Below are 22675 nucleotides of genomic sequence, written 5' to 3'. Positions count from 1 at the left end.
AAAAATTTAGCGCTAGATATAGAAATTTGAAAATAGTTTTGTTAAATCATAAAAATAATTATGGAAGACATCAAATGATTAGAACGTCAAAACTTTTTATTCGTCACGCTTGGAGTTTTCTTATAATTATTTTTATGCAACAAAATTATTTTCAGATCTGTATTTGATTAAAGTTTTATACGAAAAGAACGATTTTGCTGAAGTATCTATAAAACTTTTAGAGGTTTGAAAATAATTTTTGTTTGAATCATTAAGATAATTTGCAGCATCGTTCATCGTGCTAAAGCTTTTCTTCTACATAATTATTCTACATAACATTCGAACAAAATTATTTTCAGATCTCTAATTAAATTTTTAAAAACTTCAACAAAATCATTATTTTTTTTTGTGCATTAAAGCTTACTCTACAATGTGTTCTTTGTTTCCTGTTTCTTATTTTTTACCTTTTGCTTTTTTCTCCTTTGCATTTTATCAACAATTGTATTTTTTGCTACGTATTATTCTTTTCAAAGTTCGTCAACTTTTACTTCAGACGATATATAAAACAAAAAACCTATAAGATAAGAAGAAAAAAGACAAGATGTGAAAAAATAACAACAAAAGGCGAGAAATAGGAAACAAAAAGCACAGGCTTTCGTAGAACAGGCTTAAAATCCATCCGCGGAAAAAAAGATGGAATTGATCAACGAATTGACAATATTTAACAATGAACAATGATATGTTTCAGGCGATGGGACTTGCCGGGATGTAGCTTCGACAGGAGAATCTATGAGCGCGGTGCAGGCTCGTCAGGAGGAGGCGAGACGCAAGAGGCGCAGGAAGAGACGCTCCGGCTCCTCTGTGGTGTCCTCCTGCTTCCAAGGTAAATTCGCACATATCGGCGCTAAAACATAAGAGAGGGTGTTAAGAGCGTCGGTGTTGTCACGCGAAGAAATTGCGCGACGGTCCGGATTTTGTCGCAAGAAGGGGAAGGGGGAGAGAGAAGATATTAAACAAAGAATTTCTTGGGCCCTGTAAATATGATTACGCAACAGAGAATAAATGCCTTTCACCATCAAGGTGGATCTTAATTGCTGAAATGATTCGATATGTGAATTTATATACTACATGTGCAATCATTTAAATTGCTCGTCAAAGGAAACGAGATAAAATGAAGAGAGTAAGCGAGAGGGTGCGGGATAGAACGGCGATTCTCGATTTTTTGCGGGACAACGCGATGTATTATTTCATGTACCTACGCATCCCGCAGCTCGCTCTTTCTATCTATCTGTCTGTCTGTCTTAAACCAGTGACTTGCAGTCTTTCTTCGTAGGTCCGACCTTGAACAAGTTCGGAACGCTCGAGAAACTCACGCGGGACGGTAATCGATCGCGCAGGCGGCCTGGAATTTTGCGCGCCGCTTGTTTATAAACACCGGAAGTCCGCCCTTACTTCTCCCTCGACGTGCCGGGTATCTCTAAGAGAATAGACCGAAGTAGAACAATGGCAGGATCCTCTTTCTTTTTCTCGGGAGAATCTTGAGTGGATTTCTTTTCTGCTTACGTGTCTATATCACGCACGCCGTTCCATTTGTACTGCTGACGTAATCGAGTGAAGAAACGTCGGTATTTGCGATCCTTGGAATAACTTACGCATAGAGGCGGTTTTTGCACCCCCTAGCTGGTAAACTGGTTGAGAGATGCGAAGAACGCCGGGATCGGAATTAATCCGAGCTGGCTGCGCAGCTGGCTGGCATTGCTGGCAAATACGGTTATTCGGCCACGGAGGCTCGATCGATACGACGCGCGGCCCACCAGGGAGCCATGAATTCGTTGTACGTGTTTTCGGCACGGCAGCCTCGCTCGACCCTCGAACTCGAGGACGTTTCATATTTTAGCATCGTAATTTGTAAATAATGTATTATACAATTATTCATCAGCTATTGTCTCTGGGTTAATTGATCAATATTAATATCGTGACACAGAATAATTAATTTTTTAAAGAGACTTAATTTGTTGGAATGTTCCTTTTCATTTTTAATTTTGTTCGATGACTAGCGTGAATAATTTTGATAAATATCTATATATAGATATAATATGATTAGAATTAAAGAAGTTAATGTTAGATATAGATTTTTTATTTTTATTTTTTATTTTATTTTATTTTTTTTTTTTAAGTAGTACATTGTACAGAAGTGATGTTATTAAAATATATACGAGAAAAAATATTGTTGAAATTGTTTACGAAATTTTGGAAATTTTATTTTTACTCTTGCCAGACGAGCGTACATTTATTTACGTTTCAGCAATTGCATGAAATGTAAATAAATAAACATTTATCTTTGATGAAAGGAATTAATGCGATCTGTAACATTTCCTAAATTATTTCACTACTTTCGCACGTATGTTATTCTATTCTTTAAGAAATATTTATGTAACTTTAATTTCTTTAATTCTAATAAATTATACTTAATATTTTTTAAAATTTTTCGTACAATTATCCGCATTAATGACCGGATGTTAACGAAGATGTACGATTAAAAATTGATCATTGTTACGCCATTAAGAAATATTGATCACTTTAAATAAACAAGAATCAAGTTCACAATCTCGGCCGGTTGCGTCATTCCACGTGATCGATTCGCGAGCTCGGCTCAGCTTCGAGAAGCTTCCACTGTGCTCTGAAATCGTATATACCATCGGCGTATCACTAAAAGTCGACATTTGGCCGAGTCCGCCGAACTTGTACACGAAGGGTGCTTTCCTTTTAGTGACACAAATCGAAACAAATGTTTTATTTTTGTTCCTCATTGATACACCAATAAAGATAGAAGATATTTCTGTTACTAATGTCCGTTTCTATCAATGTAATTTAATTTTAATCTTGGTTCATCTGACTTTATTTTCTTTGATTCTAAGACTTAGAAAAAGATATGACTATATGAGTAAGTTAAATTGAGATTATTTGGTAGAGCAGAGTTGGTAAAGACTGTTTTTTTTTTTTTAAGAATAAAACGTATTGTGTTTTTTCTTAAATATTTTTAATGCTTCAAATATGCTTTAAACAGTACTATAAAGAAACATATTTAAAACATAATAAAAATCAATTAAGCATGTTTTAAACTGTTTAAAACACGTTTAAAACATGTTTTTTTACCAACCCTGGTTGGTAGAAACGGAGATAAGTGGAAAACATCCAATATGTCATTGGACATCATCTAAATTCATTATCAGGCATTTCCAATTTCCTCAAAGACGCTTTGCGATTGCGTCGTTATCATCCTTAGTTTGCGATATTATTGTTCTCGGATCTCTAATTGCGAGTGGGTCGATGATCGCGCAATTTTCGAGGCGCTATTTTCGAGAGGGCCGCTGTTAAAATTGGCACAGAACGACGTAGAGAGACGTGGAGGCATATTATCGGCTTCTGGTTGCTAGGCGCTGAGCGACGCTGCCATGCGCGCGTATTCTGACGTATAATATCGGAGCGATGAGGAGGTGGGATGGGTGGGTGGCGAGGGACGCGGTATAACGCTCGAGAGGCGGACGGCGGTAGGGATGGACCAGGGAGAGACGCGCGAGGTAGAGCTCGACGTTGTTGGAGGAAAGGAGCCGGCGACGTAGCCTGGCGCGCGGACTTCCGAGAGAGAAGGAAAATTCGGTGTATGTGCGTCGTAGTTCCTCGCTACGATCTCGGCCACCCCCTCTCGACCTTGACATTGCCTGGTCGTTAGAGCAGGACGCACACACACACACACACACATACACACATACACGCTGAACACCGCACGTACGAGATCCAGAGCCTGTTTAAACCAGAGATAATTGGGCCTTTTCGAGCGTAACAGGCAATCGCGATCAAACACGATACGCATCATCAAAAAGGTCAACGTGTGTGCGTTCCTCCTTCAATGACTCGCAGAGAGTCCGAGATGATACAAATATTCTGGTGTTCGTCGCGACACACAGAAAAGTATATTCTGTTGTACGCAAGTAATAATTATTACTTCTCTGAAAAATCCGTTTAGTTGAATCAATTAAGCTCTTCTTTCACAAACAGATTCTTGGTTGATGCAATATAAAATAACTTAGTTCAAACATCTGAGAAACTTATTTTGTTAGGAGCAAGTAAAATATTGCAATAATCAAATGTTTTATTTCGATTAAATTATTTTATTGCACCATTCAAGGATTTGTTTGTCCAAACTGGAAATTAATTGATTCAATTAAATGGGTTTCTCAGTGTTGTTTCAAGTATTTTAAAAATTCATGTATTCTAATTTCTCACTAAAAAAAGCTTATGAAAAGCATCAAATTTATTCAATATATATTCTGAAAATTCTAGTAAGTTTAATTATACTTCAATCAAGACTATTAAAACAAATCCGACTTATTTTTATTGTAAAAATCGCTTTTCCGAATAATTTTATAATATTCTTCAAAAGAAAATAAATTCTTGTTTTGATGAATACATAATGAGTTTAAAATTTGTAATAAGTATATTTTAAGATTCTTGTCAAGAAAGTATTCTTTAAAGATAATCGTTACTTAAAAGGAAGAAAATAAATTAAGTAATTACTTTTCTTAGTAATAGATTGATATTTTTCTGCATGAAGGCTACACTCTAGTAGTACATACATTTATGTATTTTTTTAATACACAGAAGAGTTTTTATTAATTAAAAATCATATGGTGAGTGGTATCATGAAATTTTTTCAAACTTACAGCGTGATATTATTGTCTATTATATTTATAATAATTTATTGTGAGGAGAGAATCCATTAAGTCACCTAGTTTTGAAATAAACTCCTGTTGCCTCAATACACTTAGGCTTGTGATGAACATATGATAGATTTGTGGATATAACGAACTTTTGAAATACTTGAAACAAGTGGCTATTAGGCATATACTATTTTTCTGTGTGTAGTAATAAAATTTGTCTTGCAGGGATTCCGGTTAGCGCGACCAATCGAACTGAAGGAAAAAAAAGGGTGTCTCGACTATTTCGTCGCCAATGACGCCGATCACGTCGCGGAGGAAAAGCGTTTCTAACGCGCTGCTCTCGAGCGCTTCGATCGATTCGTTCTCGGTGTTAGGTCCCTTCTTGCCATTGCAATGACAACGCGATATGGTACAACGTAATCGCCAATCGCGCGTGCTCATAGAGAGCGACGCGCAATTCCATGCCGAATGAAGTATCACGCGGTCTGTCGCATTGATTCATCGCGGTGAATCTATACGCTCGCGGATTCGAGAAGTTGTAATGCCTTTTGCTTCGATGAATTTGAAAGTTTCGCAAGCTTTGGATACATAAGTGTATGTTTGATTCCAGAAATGCCTTAACGTTACCGCAAATATCTGAGCACTTAGTAGAGATGTTTGTACATCTCGAAATTATACGTCCGGCGAGCATGCAAATGTTTGAACGCGTAAAAGATTAAGGATAAGAATAAAAGGTTATTAGCGGATCACATAATAGTTTAATTAACAGATAAAAGTATGGTTTTAGATCTTTTAATAATTTAATCTAGAGATACAATGGATAATGATTTGTCAGATAACTGATATCGGATCTTATCCGATAAAGTATATATTTAATCTTAGCTACGAGTATGAAACAAAATTTGACGTAAACATTTTATATCTGATGAAAAATAAATTAAAAATAGTTTTATTAAAAAATAATGTTAATTTTTATAACTCTTTCAATACTTATTTTTAGTCCTCCTTTGATTTTTATTACTGGCAGTTCATATTTTTTTTAGGAAATTGAGAATGCTTTATACTCATACCTAAGGCTATATTTTTATTTTATTCGGGAGTGCTTAATATGAATAACAAAACATTCATGCGGCTTACGACACTTGCTAGATTAGTAGATGTGTGAAGTGTGTGTGAGAGTGTAAGATGTGTGGAATTGTCGAGTACTTTCAGTTTTTCATTTTCCTCCGTTCTTCTGTCGAAGAGTATGATGTGTCGATCGAAGAATTAATCTAAGAAATGAGTATATAAAGAAGAACTGACGTTGCTGTTACAGAACTGTACAAATTGACTGGAGAAGTTCTTGGGGAGGGTGCCTACGCCTCGGTCCAGACCTGTACATCTCTTTACACGGACCTCGAATATGCTGTGAAGATCATTGACAAGATCCCCGGACACGCGCGTGCCAGGGTGTTTAAGGAAGTCGAAACGTTTCACCATTGCCAGGGCCATCCGAACATCATACAGCTAATCGAGTTCTTTGAGGACGAGGAAAAATTCTATCTTGTGTTTGAGAAGATCAACGGTGGCCAGCTATTGAACAGGATTCAGGAACGGATTCACTTCACTGAGAGGGAGGCGAGCCAGATTGTCAAAGAGATTGCGAGTGCGCTTGACTTCCTTCATAAGAAAGGTAATTTCGACGAGGCGGGGAGGAATAATCGCACGAATTCATATAATTGATAAAAATCGATAAAAAAATGACCAATGATCTTTAGAATATATATATCATTGATTATTTTTTTATCGATTTTTATCAATTATATGAATTCGTGCGATTATTTATATAGTTTGTTATTCTCGAAACAGGATACAATTCACTTCTTATATTCTTTTTAATACTCTCTCTCTCTCTCTCTCTCATAACCTTTAATTTTTCAATTAACCTCTTGTAAATAAAAGTATATATAGAAGGGTATCGGAATCAATTCAGAATCAATCACTTACGAGTTGACTACTCTCAGATGCATGCGTCATATAGAAATATAAGAATAATTTTATATAAGATAAGAATTATTAGGAATTGGTCATAATCTTTATATCTTATATATTTTGTTGTGTGTTCAGGTATTGCTCATAGAGATCTCAAGCCCGAGAACCTCCTGTGCGTATATCCGGACAAGTTGACGCCAATCAAGGTATGTGACTTCGATCTTGGATCGGGTATCAAGTTCAACAACTCGCTGTCTAGTCCTGTGGCAACGCCGCAACTTTTGACACCGGTGGGCAGCGCCGAGTTTATGGCGCCGGAAGTGGTTGAGGCTTTCATCGGCGAGGCCAATTATTACGACAAACGTTGCGATCTCTGGAGTCTCGGTGTTATTATGTACATTCTGCTCTGCGGTTATCCGCCCTTCTATGGAAACTGCGGCACCGATTGCGGTTGGAGTAGGGGAGAAAATTGTCAGGCCTGTCAAGAGTTGCTCTTCACCAGTATTCAGGAGGGCAGATACGAGTTTCCCGACAAGGAGTGGAGATGCATCTCCGAGGATGCGAAAGATTTGATCAGAGGCTTGCTCGTTAAGGAGGCCCACCAGAGGCTCAGCGCCGATAGTATTTTGAAACATCCCTGGATTAATCCCGGGCCGACCTCCGTCGAAACTGGTGATCGATCACTTACCACGCCTCATATCATAAGGTGAATATCTACCTGAGTGTGTGATTACTTCTTTTACGTTTTTGTTTTTTTTTTTTATTATTGCATAACATGTTCGTTAATGTTTATCTCCAGGAGGAACAACTCCGCTAGAGAACTCTCAGCATTCGCTGAGTCCGCAATGGCTGTGAATCGCGTGGTACTTCAACATTTCTCTCTAAATCTCGAGGAGCTGGCGGAGAACCGGGAGCCCAGACTATCCACATCGTCAACCGATGACGATAATCATCCGTACGGTCACATGTCCGATTCCAGCAGCGAATTATCTGAGAACAGTAAGCACTTGACGACGCATTCATCCAGCGAGTTTGATGGCACGCGACCAAAATCCTGCTCTGTACGCTCCAGCGTTGATTTGAACGATCCCAAAATCATCGGAAAGAATCGCGTCATCGGTAAGGACTCGCTGCAGAATTGGTTTGGGCTATCACCGCCGACCGAGAGTCGTCTGATGCAACGCCGTTTGAAGGCACGCTCAGACCTGCTCGAACGTCAAACCGGCAAAGCGGTAATTGCGTCTCCGAGTGGCTGAGAGGTCGCTGTAGAACCGATCACTTTTTCTCGCTACAGTATCACTTGTCTCTTTGTAGCTACGTGAAAACGCAAACGATGTACAATACCTTTTCCAATGGCTTAGGAAGCTAATGTAGCATGTAAGTCGAGTCTCTGATTCTGCGCGGATAATGAGAACAGGCTCAATCATTTACGATAGTGACGACAGCGATAATAATCGAAAAGTATTCGCCGCGAAAATAATCGAACAGAATATTGTCGTTATCTTCTTTTTTTCGATAGTCCTAAGCTTCTTTTGTTTTAAACCTTTCCTTTTAACAGGCAGTTGGATGATAACCAGATTGTTTTTATTTCCAAATGTAAGATTTCTTCACTCTTAAAATTAATTATATATATATTAATTGATAACGCGATAGTTATGACTTTAAATAATGTAACTATTAAATTAATGTTTGAAGAAAAATGTAAAGTATAATATAAGAAATTTGTATAGAGATTTTTGTTTAGAGTGTAAATTGTAATCGTAATATAATGGTATATGCGCTGCAAACGCATTGTGAAGTGTACCCTGCTGCGGGTACAAAGACGATATTTATCATAATCGAAGCAGGAGGAAAGATAATATACCACAGTTTGACTTCAATCATCGACGTTGCGCCTCCGTGCGCGAGTAATTCCTTTGTCATATTTCATGGAAATAAAAGCAAGTCTGATTTCTCATCGAACGCTGTTAATCGCGCTGCGTGTAATTATTCACGCAGCCGTATGTTGTATATTGTACAGAGATAGCTACACAACACGCGCATCGAACATTGTATCATCATTTGCAGAATATGAATATGAATTTACATACATACTGATATACATTTGAATATTTCGTTCATTCGCACGTTTGACATCGTGTTGTGCAAGTGAATCAACATTGTGGATAAGCATCCCGAGCATGATTCGGAACAGTACGTTGATGTGTCAGTTGACACGATCTTATTTTTTTGCGTAGTAGTGTGTATGTTAAGACACATGCGCGCGTTTGTGTATAGAGTCTGGAAGGAAAGAAGAAGAAGAAGAAGAAGAAGAAGAAGAAAAGGAAAGTAAAGACCCTCGTGATCGTGATAGTTCGTGCGCTGCTGAACGTACGAATGTCCTATTACGTAAATATAATTTTTATTTTTTTTGTTTGCTGAATTCTTTAAATTCGAAAAAGAAGAACAGAAAACGATCGACAGACGCAACCGACGTAAGGCGAAAAAGATGTTCCTTTTACTGCTTTTTTGATATTGTTTCACATATGTTCGAGCTGTAATATATTCTCGAATCGGAGCAAACAGGGGTGAGCGTATCTCGGCCCACAGGTGCAGATTTGTTTGCTCATGTTAGATTAATAGAAACGCGATAGATCATAAGTCGGCAGATTTCAAAGCAACATTTGAATGATTAGAAGTTACGAAATTGGATAAAAAAGAGAAAATGGCTAGTTTGTTTAAAATTTCTCAGTTGTTAAATTACGGGATATCGTTTATTGATTTATGTGTTAAATGCGTTTTGTAGAGTTTTATCGACCAAAAATTGTTTTAATGTCAACCCATCCACGATAATGCTTTATATCTTCGTACAAATTATTATATTTTGTCTTTTCTATAAACTTTGTTCTATTATTATGCACGAATCTACAAAGCAGTTTGGTTCGAGTAAAAATAAATTATCGATATATTTCTTTCTTACTTTATCGTGTGTTTTAGATCAAAAAGAAAAAAAAAATATATGAGAAAAATTTCTTTCATTCACATCTTGATGCGGTGGACAGATTTTACTCAGGGCAGCTGGGAGACCGCTGCGCACGTTATTCTATACTCGTACAATTTGAAAGCGATGAAGATGGAGAGAGAGAATGCGAAGAAGCTTATCTGTAAGATTTACAGAATGCGGTCCCTCTGGAATTAACGTTGGGGTTGTATTGGCATTTACTTCAGGATTCCGGTATCGTCCTTGTAGAAACGTGTAATTCCGGAGGGCTGCGAGAGCGTAACATGCGTTTGTACATTGTAATTGCATCATTGGAAATTTTCTTAGAGAGTCATTCGCTTGCTATAGGACATGGCGGATATGGCTTTTGTCAACCTCTGTCTTCTTTGTACTTTGTAAGTACCGGTAAGATAAAGATTTAAAGTTTATAGCGCGCGTGGATGAGATTATATGAGAATCCGTGTAAATAAAAAAAAGCTATGATGAGAGATACGGAAAGCAATATATATAATGCGAGCTCTCTTAAGAGGAAATATTGGAAGATTAATATATTTATCGACCTCTTTGCGCAAGGTTGAATAACTTTTTGCGTCATTCCTTAAGCTGTATAACACAAAATTATCTTTTTACCATAAAAAAAAAAGCTTATTTTTCTGCTTGTCTTTTTTAATTTGTCTTGCGCGAAGTTTCATACAGTGTAATCCACTTTACACATTAAGCAATTAAGCATGTACCGCTTGAAAAAGCTATAAAATTGTTTATTATCTCTTCTATCGAAAGGATTCCTGAAACGAAAGGATTTTTCTTGTGTCGATCGTGCGTTTTGGTAAAGTATCAATATAGGCTCGAATGTGAATGCTCTTTCTTTTTCTTAAAAAAAAAAAATAGAAAAGAAAAAGAATATATATTATAAGAGGATATGAAAGTGAGGTGCGTGAGGAAGTGTGTTCGTATGGAAAAAAAATATAAAAGGAAAAGAAAAAAATATACAAATGGCCATAATACACAGATCTGTAAGCGTAACGAGTTTAAGATTGTATAATAGAGTGTGAGTATAAGTGCATGTGTACACGTGTGTATGGTGTGAGAATGTGTGTGTGCGTGTGTTTTTGCAAGCTTGAAAAGGAGAGGATGTGGAAGAAACTAATTGCTAGCCTTTAAGAGAAAACCCAACACCTTATCGTAAGATGTAGCGTAAGGTACCGCTGTGTCATACCGACCGATTGTCAGATTGTTTATTTTTATCTTTTTACAAGCTCATCTCTCCACATTGTACCGTTTCGGGAACGGCTCGACCTGATGCCCTTTCGTTCGCCCATTTTACGAGAGTTAGAGTGGCCAACGGTAATTGTTTTCGATCGCCGAAGATTGGAATTGTGATAATGCTTCTTGTGCAGTGGCTGGACCATAATATTGGACTTCGGTATAGCGCAGCGGTCGATTGTATTGTACATGCGAAACGCGGACATCATCATTCTCATTTTCTTCCCTATAGTACACAGTAAGCGTTGTAAATCCTTTTGCCGAGTGGCAGTTAACGAGAGAGAATGTAACCGTTAAGAGGATTAAGATGGGAGACGTTGGTGTTGTTTTCGCGTCGTGCCAACGCTGTGGCGCGGTAAAAATCTACGAGGAACGAATCACGATGCGAGAAGAGCGGAGAAATTTTCGTTACACTTTTTCAAGAAAAAAAAAAGCGCGGAAAAAAACGAATAAAAAATAATCGTCATGTGTATATCGTCATATATATATATATATACATATATATATACATATATATTTTAAGTGGTACGCATCCCGTTCCTCTCATCTTCTACTCGCACACTCTTCGTCGGGTTTTGTCCCGTCGTGAAATCCGCTTGTCAAGGTAGTACCCGCGCGGTTGACACATATCTTCACAAAGGAGGCGCGTCTTCTTTCTTTTTTTTTTTTTTAAAGAAAAAAAAAGAAGCTTTGCATCATCAAGTGAACGACGAACGCCATCCTCCTTTTCACGGGAGAGAAATAAGAGAGATATTACGCTCGAAAATATGTCACCGGCGGTCTTTGATTTCGATGAAAATGTTCTGTTGGAATGTAAAAAAAAAAAAAAAAGAAAAGAGTGTGCGGCTTGACAAGAGCTGATTTTCCATCACTTTTCTTATTCTTGTAATCGTAGTAGGTATATCGAGCGGTGACACAGCAAGAAAAAAAACTGGAGAATGTAAATAAGATTTATCTCGTAGCTTATAGTGCCTATATCCTAAAAGAACTAGATCGATAGGTAGTGCTCCCCAGTTTTCACTCTACCAATCTTCCCTCCCTTCCCCCACAAAACACAACGTATCTCCCCTCATATTTTCACGGCCTTCTAACCTGGTACCATTCCTTTCTCATCCGTTCCTTTCCTCTCTCCCTCGAAATTGAAACATTCCTCTCCGAATTAACCCCTCCTACCGGGTCCTGCAGATCCTCTCTCCTTTTTCCTGCGTCACTATCCTTACTTCCATGCGTCCAAAAAAAAAAAAAATTGTTATAAAACGAGAAAAATGGCCAAAAAATATTTTTTATTTTTCATACCCACTTATATGTAGAACATATACGATATATTTTTTTGACACGGTTGAGGAGACGGAGCTTGATTGCGAAGAAAGAAGGGAGCGGTCGTATCGCATTCCCGGGACCATTTCTCTTCAGATTCTGATAAAAAATATCTGGGAGAAACGTCGGGGGATACGATGGCCTCTCTTTTATTCCTTGCGTTTGGTGCGATATCTTACTGCTTAGTATTAGTGATTTTGTAAACCGAAATCGCTCTTCAGTTTTGTGAAAGAGTAAGAGAGAGAAAGAGAGAGTGTGAGAGCGAGCGAGCGAGCGAGAGAGAGAGAGAGAGAGAGAGAGAAAACGTTCGAGAACAAGGGCTGAAGTCCATTTAATAACGTGCTCACGTACAATTTTCAAAACTTTATTATACAAAAATATTTACGCTTTTTTCTTGAAAGGAAAAATATTAAATATAATTAAACCCCCGCAAGATTCTTTCTCATTTTATTGCAACAAGATTAATCATACGAATCGTTTAATTTTGATTTGAAACATTGTCGACAGCTTTTCGACGTTTGAGTATGGGCGATGTTGTCAGATTCTAAAAAAAAAAAAAGAAAAAAAAAGAAAAAAAAAAGAAAAGGGTACGTCGTGAGCACGTGAGGCGCTAATTTCTCGTACGTACTTTTATCCGTATTTTAAGTGGCGCGCGTTAGTAGCCTAGCGCGAGAAACATGTAAATGTTGAGACTGGATTATGAACGTACAAAAATACCTTATACCTGTAAACAAGACATGTTAATCACTTTGCGATTCGATCAACGCGTACGATCGTCCGAGGGAGCGAAAGAAACGCTCATGATGCGATTTTTTATTCGATCCACGTGCGACAATTCTAACGACTCGAACATTCGGTCCACGAATCTGATTGCAGACCTGCAATGGCGTGATTTGATGAAAATCTGATTTGTCATTAATTCCTCACACGATTGATCATTAAAATGTATATTTTTTAAGTGAAATATTAAGACATTTTATTACATTCTTTCCTTACACACACACACACACACACACACACACACACACACACACACACACACATACACATCCTACAGCACAAAATTTGTAGCAACATTGCATGTTGCAGCAGTATTGCAGAGATTTTGTAGCAATATTGTTGCAAATTCTGTGCTGTATGGAACGAAATTACAGAAATTTAATACTGTAAGTATTGAATAGGTTACAATAAAAAAAATTGATTAAATCTTAATGTATTTTTTCATAAACTCACAACATCTCGCACATTACACTTGTCATTTTTGTTATACTGGATATTCATATTCTATTCACACTAAATTTATCTGTATCTGGATATTCATCTTGATTCTATTACTAATTTTTATTTAGACACCTTTAAGTATTCTGTTATACTGAAGATATTCGTAGTTTATTTCTTAGTTTCACGATTGTACATTTCAAATCGATATTCACCTCAATAATATATGTGATTTTATAATTAATAAAGTGATCGAAACGTTTGTATATGTTTTAGTTTATTTATCACACAATAATATATAGTATTAGCACACAAACTTGCTAAGCTCAGACAGCCCCTTCTTATTACACAACTTTGAATTGTTATTCAGTTGAATCTTTTAATTATTATATTAATTAATAAAATATCTATTAATTTTTATTTATTGTAAGGATAAAAAAAACAGAGCCAAAACGTCTAATTTATTTGTAATTTTTTTACTAATATATATTTTACACATTAATGTCTTGTGCCGGCTCACATTGATTTATTTTAAGTTTCTGAGTTATTTCTTGGATCTTTATTCGGTTATATATTATTTTTTTTTTCAATGATACTAAACACACTTACAGTAAATGAATATTTACTCGATAAGAATAACAATTAAATCAAATTAATGATTTTTATATTAAATAAATATACGTTTACATTTAGTAAATAATTTAATATTATTAAAATAGATGTTTTTTAAAGTTCAGTACATTTTTTTCAGTGTAGTGATTAATTACTTATTTTGAGTATTAAACGCATTGTGCTTTTATAATGCTCAAATAAATAATTAATCACTAATCAATTTGATACTTACAGTATTAAATTTCTCTAAAGAAACACACACACACACACACACAAATATACTCACACATATATCTCGACATCACATTTATTTTCTCTCGATTTACCTGGCATATCCGCGCCATTGTTTTGCAATCGTTCAATCGATTAGAATCGGTAAGGTTCATTTTATTTTAATTGCAGAGAAATCACGGTTATTGAATGATTCACAGGCAAGCATGCAACTGGAATGTTGATATTAACTTTCGGAAACTCGATTTCATTGATATTGATAAATAACACGCAAAACGAGCTGTGAAAGGCATCAGTTAGCCGAGGACAAGATATACATATATTGATACATATATTGATCCATTGGAACATGAAAACCAGATTTTAATTCCGAGAACATTAACGTCTCATGATCTCATTCGCAAAGACGTATCAAATTAACTTATTATTAGAGGAGAAGCCCTCAAAATATTGAAGATTTGTGTAAAATCGTGTCCATGTCGAACGAATTAATTAGAGAGTAGCTGACTTGTATACTTAACTAAAAAAATAAAAAAAAAATAAAAAAATCTAGGGGTTCGTCGAAAGAATGCGGGAGACGTCAAAGGATTGTTACGCTCGCGTCGATCTTAAAGCGCTTCTCGACGGGATTTCCGGCATGGGATGTGCATTTCGACATGGCCGCGGTTCCGGGGAACCAGGAGACCATCACGAGATCGTTATTTAATTTCATACATGCACGCCGTCCTTGCGCGACGTTCAAGTCGGCCACAAGCGTATAAATGAGTACAAATTGCAGCCCTTTAACCTTCGTGTTAAAAAAAGTACAGGCGGGATGTAGCCTTCTAACGAGTGTAAGAAACCTTGACGATTCGTCGTGTTGTCAAAAATGGACATATCTTCCAAATGGTTACGCTCTTTCTTTTCAAGTTTACTCTGGTGAAAAAAAATCTCATAATATCTCATAATATTTTTAAGAATTTGTCATATTTTCAATTTATAAAGATTTCTGAAAAAACTTTTTTAGATTTTATAAATTTTAAAAAAAAATTATAGAATATGAAATCTTAGAAGTCGTAGGATATTTCAGAATTCATATATATGAAGAATTCTACTAGATGTAGACAATTTTTTGTAAAAAGTATTCCATTTTCATAAAAAAAATTTTTTAGAAAGTTATACAAGTTATATAGAAATTCTGAAATTTATTTAAAAATTCTGAAAAATTTTATATGAAGAATTTTAAGAACAATTTTCACCAGAGTACTTTTACCCTGAGCGATCGTCGATGCTTTTTACACTTTTTATGAAGCACTCTACGCAGTCGACGAAGGCAATCGACAGAAATACAGTTGGACCTCTATATTCTAATCTTCTATTCTTAACTTTTACAGTTTACGAAACGTTCTGACATCACGAAATCAATATTATATTTTGCATCCTATTATATCTTAAATATATAGAAATTAAGAAATATTATTCAATATTTAATTAATATTTATTTTATATGAGGAAACATATAATTATCTATAAGCGTTAAAATTTTGCTTAGCTCATTTGTTTATTTATTACAGTAATGGAAATTTTAATTCGCTGAGTTGATCTTTGGATACTATTAGATCATTTAAAAAGTATCCGCGGTTTTTTGTTCAATTTTTGAATGAAGAAACCACGGATACTTTTTAAATGACCCAATATTATTAAATATGTAATTTTGTGATTTTAAAAAAAGAGCTTGCGGTCCTTCAAGGATTAAAGTGTTAAATTTCCACAATTGAATTTCCACAAATTTCATTTTTTTTCTCTTATACTATTCGATTTCTCCACGAGATTTATGTCGTCTTTCATTCACTTTCTCATTCCGAATTAATCGCTAATGTACTATTTTGTTTCCCGTTTAAAATTATTAGAATATAGGAGATTAAAAATAGGAAGGTTGCGAAATTAACTAAGAATACGGAGATTCGACAGTACATCTGATCGATTTGTAGTTACTGAAGCGTCGAATCGTTTCCTCTACAAAAGAAAACGATATCGATTTATCTCCCGCCCCGCCTTCGAACGGAGAATCACGATCGTGTTTTACTAGCCTCATTCGACAACGAAAAGCTCCATTGAAAGCTAAAGGATACTTTCGAACCGGTCATATCCTATAGAAAAATATTATGTCAGGATACTAAGCGCGAATTGAATACAAATGGATAATAAATCACAGGGACGAAAAAGAAGCGGAAATCGGCGAAGGTGAATTTACTTTCCGCTTCCGGCGAACGCACTGCCGATTGTAACATGCTTTCTGCGTAGCGAAACAATCGAGAGGCTTAAAATTCGGTATCTTTGAGAAGGCCCCCAAGTATTTTTCTATAAGGACTCGAGGACGTTCTTTTCGTGATAGAGTTTTAAGAAAATTCGTCCTGTATGTTTGCGTGCGTGTATATCAATCAAGTCCGGAATCACATAAGAATCTTGTTGACCTTTTGCGATGTTTAATTGCAGTTACGCGGTTTCGGGATTAATGAGAATCCCTTGTTAAATCTTGAAACTATTTCTATGGAAGAAAAGAGAGAGAGAGAGAGAGAGAGAGAGAGAGAGAGAGAAAGAGAGGGGGGGGGAGAGAGTATGTCGTCACGGTGATCCTCGAACCTCTATGTATTTTTCGATTACGCAACGGCGCGGACGGTACGCTATGTCGGTATGTCCGTATTAATAGTTCATAATAGCCGAGGCAAGGAATATAACATCATGTTAACATTGACTTAACTTTGATTGCCATATCATCCATATCCAGGTGACACATAAAATTCGCAAGTTTCATCATTTATGGATGATCGTCACTCGCAAATATTCTTTATATTTTAATTAATGATAATTTGCATTGTCTCTTTAATATCTTAAAGTCTTAAATACTTAATAAAATCAAACCAATAAAAATTGTCAGTAAGAGCCACAGTTATTAGTGCTGAAATATTAACAAATTATTAATAAATTACACAGTGCTTGTAAAGATGGATACAAATAATTTAAACATGCAAACGTATTTTTACGATGATATGATTATTACACCAGATTAATTATTGTATATTTGTATTGTGTATTTGTCTAACTTTGCTGATTCCGGATTACTCTTACGCATGTCTTTGGATTTTATATAATTTGACTATCAGAAATTTTATTCAATTTGCGTTGCGGGAGCTGTAGGGATTGGAATTTTTTTTACTTTTTGTTTCTCATTTATCGAAGAGGACTCGAATTAGACGAAACGTCTGCATTAAATTGTTTGTCATCATCTTTGCGAACATTACGTAATTTATTAATATTTTAGTATTAATAACTACTGTAACTCTTATTGGCAATTTTCAGTGGATCGTGATTTATTCTTGGAGCCAAGAAAATATATATAATATTTTATTTAATTTAATAAAATTATTCTTAATCGGATGAATAAGATAATGATTTTATTTATCTTAATCATCATTTTGTTTATCCGATTAACTTTTACAAGATGAGAGAAAAGCCACTATAATGGCAATGAAACAATATCATATTTTGAGACGAGAAATAATAAAATAACGAATTACATCAAATCTTATGCAAGAAAAAACTAACATTTAAAAAGATCCTTATCGTCCTTTTAAAAGTTAAGAATGATTTTATTAAATATACTCATTCGTAAAAAATATGGATCACTGTATCGATAAGTGATCTATAATATTTACAAGTGAATATTTAAAATATTAAAGAAATAATATAAATTATAATTAATTAAAATGAAGAAAACAGTAAAATATTAAAATGATACACTATATTTATTAAGCTCAATACCGAAATCAGCTTGGCAATCAAAGTGTTAATATATTATCGCTATGAATGACAAGGCGATGATTGGTTTCGATTCTTTGAGGATAGAAGTGCAGAAATCTGAAAAATAATCGTGAGACTCGACGATAACGAGGACAAATCGAGATAGTGTTAACGTTATGTCAACGGCTGATTTCTAAGAATTTTACGAAGCATTACGAAGCTGTGAAATAAATCTGCTTAGACACGATTATCACGTATATAGATCGCGCGGTAAGAATGTAACGAAGGCTGTAAACGTCCTATAATTAATGCGAATATAACTGAGGATTCTGAGGGGGCTGCTTTTTGTATAACACGAGGTAACGAACGCGACAAATACAAGATAGACTGAAAGAGAAAAAATAGAGAAGAAAAGTTGCATGTGTATGTGTGAGTGAGATCGAGAAATTCTTCGCCGGGAAAGAAAATAAAAGAGCGATATTTTCGCTTTCCGAAAACGGCCGCTCCTTCTCTCGGGAGCTCCATTCGTTGATATGTAATTATTTAATCGGCAGGCAAGCGTGAAGAGATAGCACGGATATTAATGGCGATAAGGAGATAGAGAAGCGCCAAAGTCGATAAGAAGAAAACGAAGAGAAAGTCAGAGTCAAGAGAGATTTGTAATATCGTTGCGCCAGATTATAATTACTATTAGCCGTACATATACTTTATTGGAATATATGAATTATTAACGGGGAGAAAAAGTCGAAAATAAAGAGAGAGGCAAACATGGAAACATTGTCTCGATCTTGTTATTCTACAAAACCCATTCTCTTCCAATTTCTAACAAAAATAAAAATCGGAGCGTATAAGTCGAATGTGAAGGGAAAATAACAGAAGCGTAAACGAAACTTCTAAGAAGATTGGATCAACGAAACATAGAAAAGCATTTATATCTCGTAAAACGTTTCTTTTATTTTCCACTCCAATGGTTCTCATAGAAATTTCGTTTTTTTTATTTACGTTATGGTTATAAAATATTTTTTTTAATTCATCATATAAATAATTTTTCAGAATTTTTACGTAAATTTCAGTATATTTTTATAACTTTTTAGAAACTTTAGACTTTTAGATTTTTTTCTTATACGAACAATTTTATTGGAACAATTTTCAGAAATGCTGAAAAAAATCTTTTCTAAAATTAATATATATGTATATAAAATATTTTAAGATTTTTAAGATTTCTCATTCTATAAATTCTGAAGAAAAAGTTTAAGATTTTATTTTTTTTGGAAATCTTCATAAATTTGAAATATATGACAAAATTCTTAAAAATATTATAATAAAATTTTTTTTTATCAAGATACTTCTGTTATTCTTTCTTTACATGAGAATTTAAAATTTTCAAATAATTTTATTGCGAAAATATTTACATTTTACACTTAGACCAAATCAATGCACAACAGCTTTAATATTAATATGCCCAACCGAATTCGCTATTAAATTTCTTCCTGAGGAGGAAGGGAGGAGATTTCTCGGCCATCTAAAATAGCAATGACGGAATGACGTCTAAATTGTTGTCCTTGCAAATGTGATATTTTCGGGAGGAGAATGTCACCCTCGCTCGCTTATTTCTGACAGCGTATTTCACAGACAATATTGATCAAATACGGTGGTTCATGCACGTCGCGGAGACACGCACGCGGCACTCAACGTAAAGCGGAGACGAGACTTAGTTGAGTATTCTCGACGACAACGAGACGAACGCGACGGAAAAAAATTGTGTTGCGAAAATATGTCCGAACAACAAACGGATTCGTACGACTCGAGACCGGTAACGTCGAAGAAGTCAGAGAGACCGCCGTTTAAATTGTGTTTCTCGCGAAACCAGCAAATCGGGAAATCCGACGCTTGCATATCAAAAACAAACGGTATATAAATTATTAAAAAAAACAGGGTGACTTCTATATCCAATTAAAAATCCATTATTAATTACATATTGTATATTATGGATTGTTCTGCAATTTATCAGTATTTGAAATCATTATGTGTATAGATTTATTCAATATTTAAAAAAAAGTAAATAGAAAATTAAATAAAAAAAAAATAGTTTAGATTCTCGATCAGTAAAGAAAATTATTGTGACTGAGCTTTATTTTTTCGTTGCTGGAATGTAAAAATAATTCCATATTATTATTTCCGGGTTAATATATATATTTCGTCAATGGCAGAGAATTTTCTTAAATTTTACTCAGATAACGGCGAAAGGAATATCCGATGGATTTGAGACACCAATACAGATTTCGAAAAATGACACGTATGTCAGAAACGGGAATACTAGTATATATTCATAATCTCTGTACAATTTTGTTAGCTTCAAATTTGAGCTATCGATTAAAAATTAACGAGACTGCCATAAAGTCTTGCCGCGAAATTAATCCTTAATTGATATCTTGGAATTATAACGAATTCAACTTGTTATTAATTTTGTTCGGCTATTAGCTGAGTAAAATTCTCAAAATTGGAGACATTAACTATTCAACAGTCAAAAATATTTTAGTTTCTTTTTAAAATAATTTTTAAAAAAATATTTATTTCCTTAGACAAAATACTGTTGTTTTTAAATGCAATACCTAAATACAATAAAATTATTACAAGAAAAATAAAAAATTGATACACTGATAGGAAAAATGATCGTTATTATCATATTTATAATTTAAATCTAATTTTTAATCATTTTCTAACATTATTATACTAATATTACTAACATTAAAACATGGAATTATAAAAATGAAGCTTCCAATCATAATTATTTTATCATGAAATTATCACAAATACCAAACACTTTTCTCTCACAATTAGTATTTATTTCAGCGTAAAATAAATTGTTCGCTGATGATCCCACAATACTTTACATGTAATAAAAGAGGAATATCAGTTAAGGATTAACTTGCGGTGGATCGTTTTTCATTGGTGAACTTGCTCAATCTATCCGAATTTATTAAACACGAATGAAAAAGACGCAGTGTCGGCGCGATCGCGATCTCGATTTTAGCAAAGCGAAGCTACGAGCCAAGCGTAATACGATCTGAAATAAATGCGCACGCGAAGTTGCAAATCAATTGCAGCGGACTTCGTCACGCCGAAATTCTACTCGAGGGAACTCGAAGACGCGCGAAATGCGGACGTAAGCGACATGCTCGAGAAACTCGCCACGGAACAAGACAAGAAGCCGAGGAACTTGTACCAATTGCCGTTATTGACTAGCCACACGTAATTCCTGCATCTTAACGATCCGCACGTCGATTTTCTCGGATATCTACCGTTCCAACAGCTAATTATGACAATTTTCAGTTACGGTTGGTGGCACGACAAGGGGATACATCCGAAGGACGCGCGGTTTGACTTTCACAAGAGAACGTCCGACCTGGTGAGCTTCCAGATGAAAATTTACGCCGAGGATCGAAAGTTGAAAGGCCTCAAACAATAAACTCGAAATCAATATTCGCGAATTCAGCTGTTTCATATTTCATCATTCGCAATTGAAGTATAGTATTTAAGTATAATATTTAATAATAATTTATGTAATAATAGTAATTTAATTATAATTCTATAATACAATAAATTCAAATGCATATTCTGATTATCATATAATAGGATTATTTATTCATTTTTGAACCTTTTTGATAATAAAAAAAAAGTGTTTTATTATAAATGATATGTACAAATAAAAATAATTTTGCTATGAAACGCAGGGCTTATAAAAAATTGTCAAATTTGTTTGCTGTTTTTATCAAATAAATTCACATGTTTGATAAATATTTTGTTCCAAATCGTCTTTTGTAGCGAGTAATAGTAATGTTTCCATTTAAAGATGCTACTCAAGCAGAACAATAAGTCAAAATTACGTTAAAATGAATCGGAAATGACTAAAAAATGATTTTTAATGATCATTTTGAAGACATTTTGATATCATAATGAATGATTTGTTGCTCTGCTTGGATAACTATAAAATTAAAATAGAGCTTAAAGCAAATTCATGTTAAAATTTTAAAGGTCTGTTGTAAATCGGAATATTAAAGTCTCAGTTGGTTTAAACGCATTCATTTCTAGTAATATTAAATTAACATTAATCTCGATTTAATTTACTTTCTTTTAAGTTTTAAAAAAGATAAAAAATATACATCCGCGTTTTGAGAGTTGATTGATAAAAAATGGATTATAAGGGTAAAAATTTAGTAAAATTTAGCTATCACCCGGGTATTATTCTTGTTTAATATTCGGTAAACAACAAGGATAGAGTGATACCTGAGTGATATGCGGGTGGAAATTTAAATATAGTCCTCGTGGATTGTGCCATTCGTGTAAAATCGATAAAAATGAGAGAGATAGGACGCGAAGACGATCAATTTCAATCTCTTTCTATTTAACCAATCATAATATATTAGAAAAAGAAGGAAATCAACTGTCTTTAGAGTCCAATCGGAACCACATTTTGACTTTCGGCCGAAACCGAAAACGAATATTCGGTTGCCGTTCAATTTCGGCCAAAAACAAAACCGAAACTTATTGTTAGATAAGTCTTACTTTAAAAAAAAAAAGAGAAAGAAAGAGAGAAATTAAA

At 34.8% G+C, this 22675-nt stretch overlaps 2 protein-coding genes and 1 long non-coding RNA gene across 3 annotated transcripts in view; all 3 read left to right on the top strand.

Moving 5' to 3' along the window:
- The window catches only part of LOC105143865 (MAP kinase-interacting serine/threonine-protein kinase 1), a 29539-nt gene extending 16344 nt beyond the window's left edge, over positions 1 to 13195 (top strand). The window contains exons 2-5 of the mRNA XM_011052400.2: positions 728 to 862; positions 6016 to 6372; positions 6807 to 7377; positions 7471 to 13195. Coding sequence (XP_011050702.1) covers positions 728 to 862; positions 6016 to 6372; positions 6807 to 7377; positions 7471 to 7927 — 1520 coding nt within the window. The 3' untranslated portion in view covers positions 7928 to 13195. The remainder of the gene's footprint in view (positions 1 to 727; positions 863 to 6015; positions 6373 to 6806; positions 7378 to 7470) is intronic.
- Positions 869 to 5747, top strand: LOC147910903 (uncharacterized). Its single transcript, XR_015547546.1, has 2 exons — positions 869 to 3951; positions 4926 to 5747. It is a non-coding gene; the product is annotated as an uncharacterized LOC147910903 (long non-coding RNA).
- A 142-nt stretch (positions 13196 to 13337) lies between the features above and the next one.
- On the top strand, positions 13338 to 22664 carry LOC105143869 (uncharacterized). Its single transcript, XM_087413780.1, has 2 exons — positions 13338 to 21324; positions 21406 to 22664. Exons 1-2 carry the CDS (start codon positions 21149 to 21151, stop codon positions 21539 to 21541), a joined length of 312 nt encoding a protein of 103 aa, XP_087269906.1. The 5' UTR covers positions 13338 to 21148; the 3' UTR covers positions 21542 to 22664.
- Positions 22665 to 22675: the final 11 nt, after the last annotated feature.

Source organism: Acromyrmex echinatior, chromosome 1, assembly GCF_024713525.1.
Source record: "Acromyrmex echinatior isolate Ae372 chromosome 1, ASM2471352v2, whole genome shotgun sequence".
Classification (NCBI taxonomy): Eukaryota; Metazoa; Arthropoda; class Insecta; order Hymenoptera; family Formicidae; genus Acromyrmex; species Acromyrmex echinatior.
Note: the sequence above shows the minus strand (reverse complement) of the source record. Positions and strands in the feature narration are given on the sequence as shown.

Excerpts from the sequence above, each read along its gene's own strand:
- LOC105143869 (XM_087413780.1), top strand. The coding sequence starts at position 21,149 with ATGCGCACGCGAAGTTGCAAATCAATTGCAGCGGACTTCGTCACGCCG. Across the intron at positions 21,325-21,405 it reads CCGTTATTGACTAGCCACAC|TTACGGTTGGTGGCACGACA; the intron begins GTAATTCCTGCA and ends GACAATTTTCAG.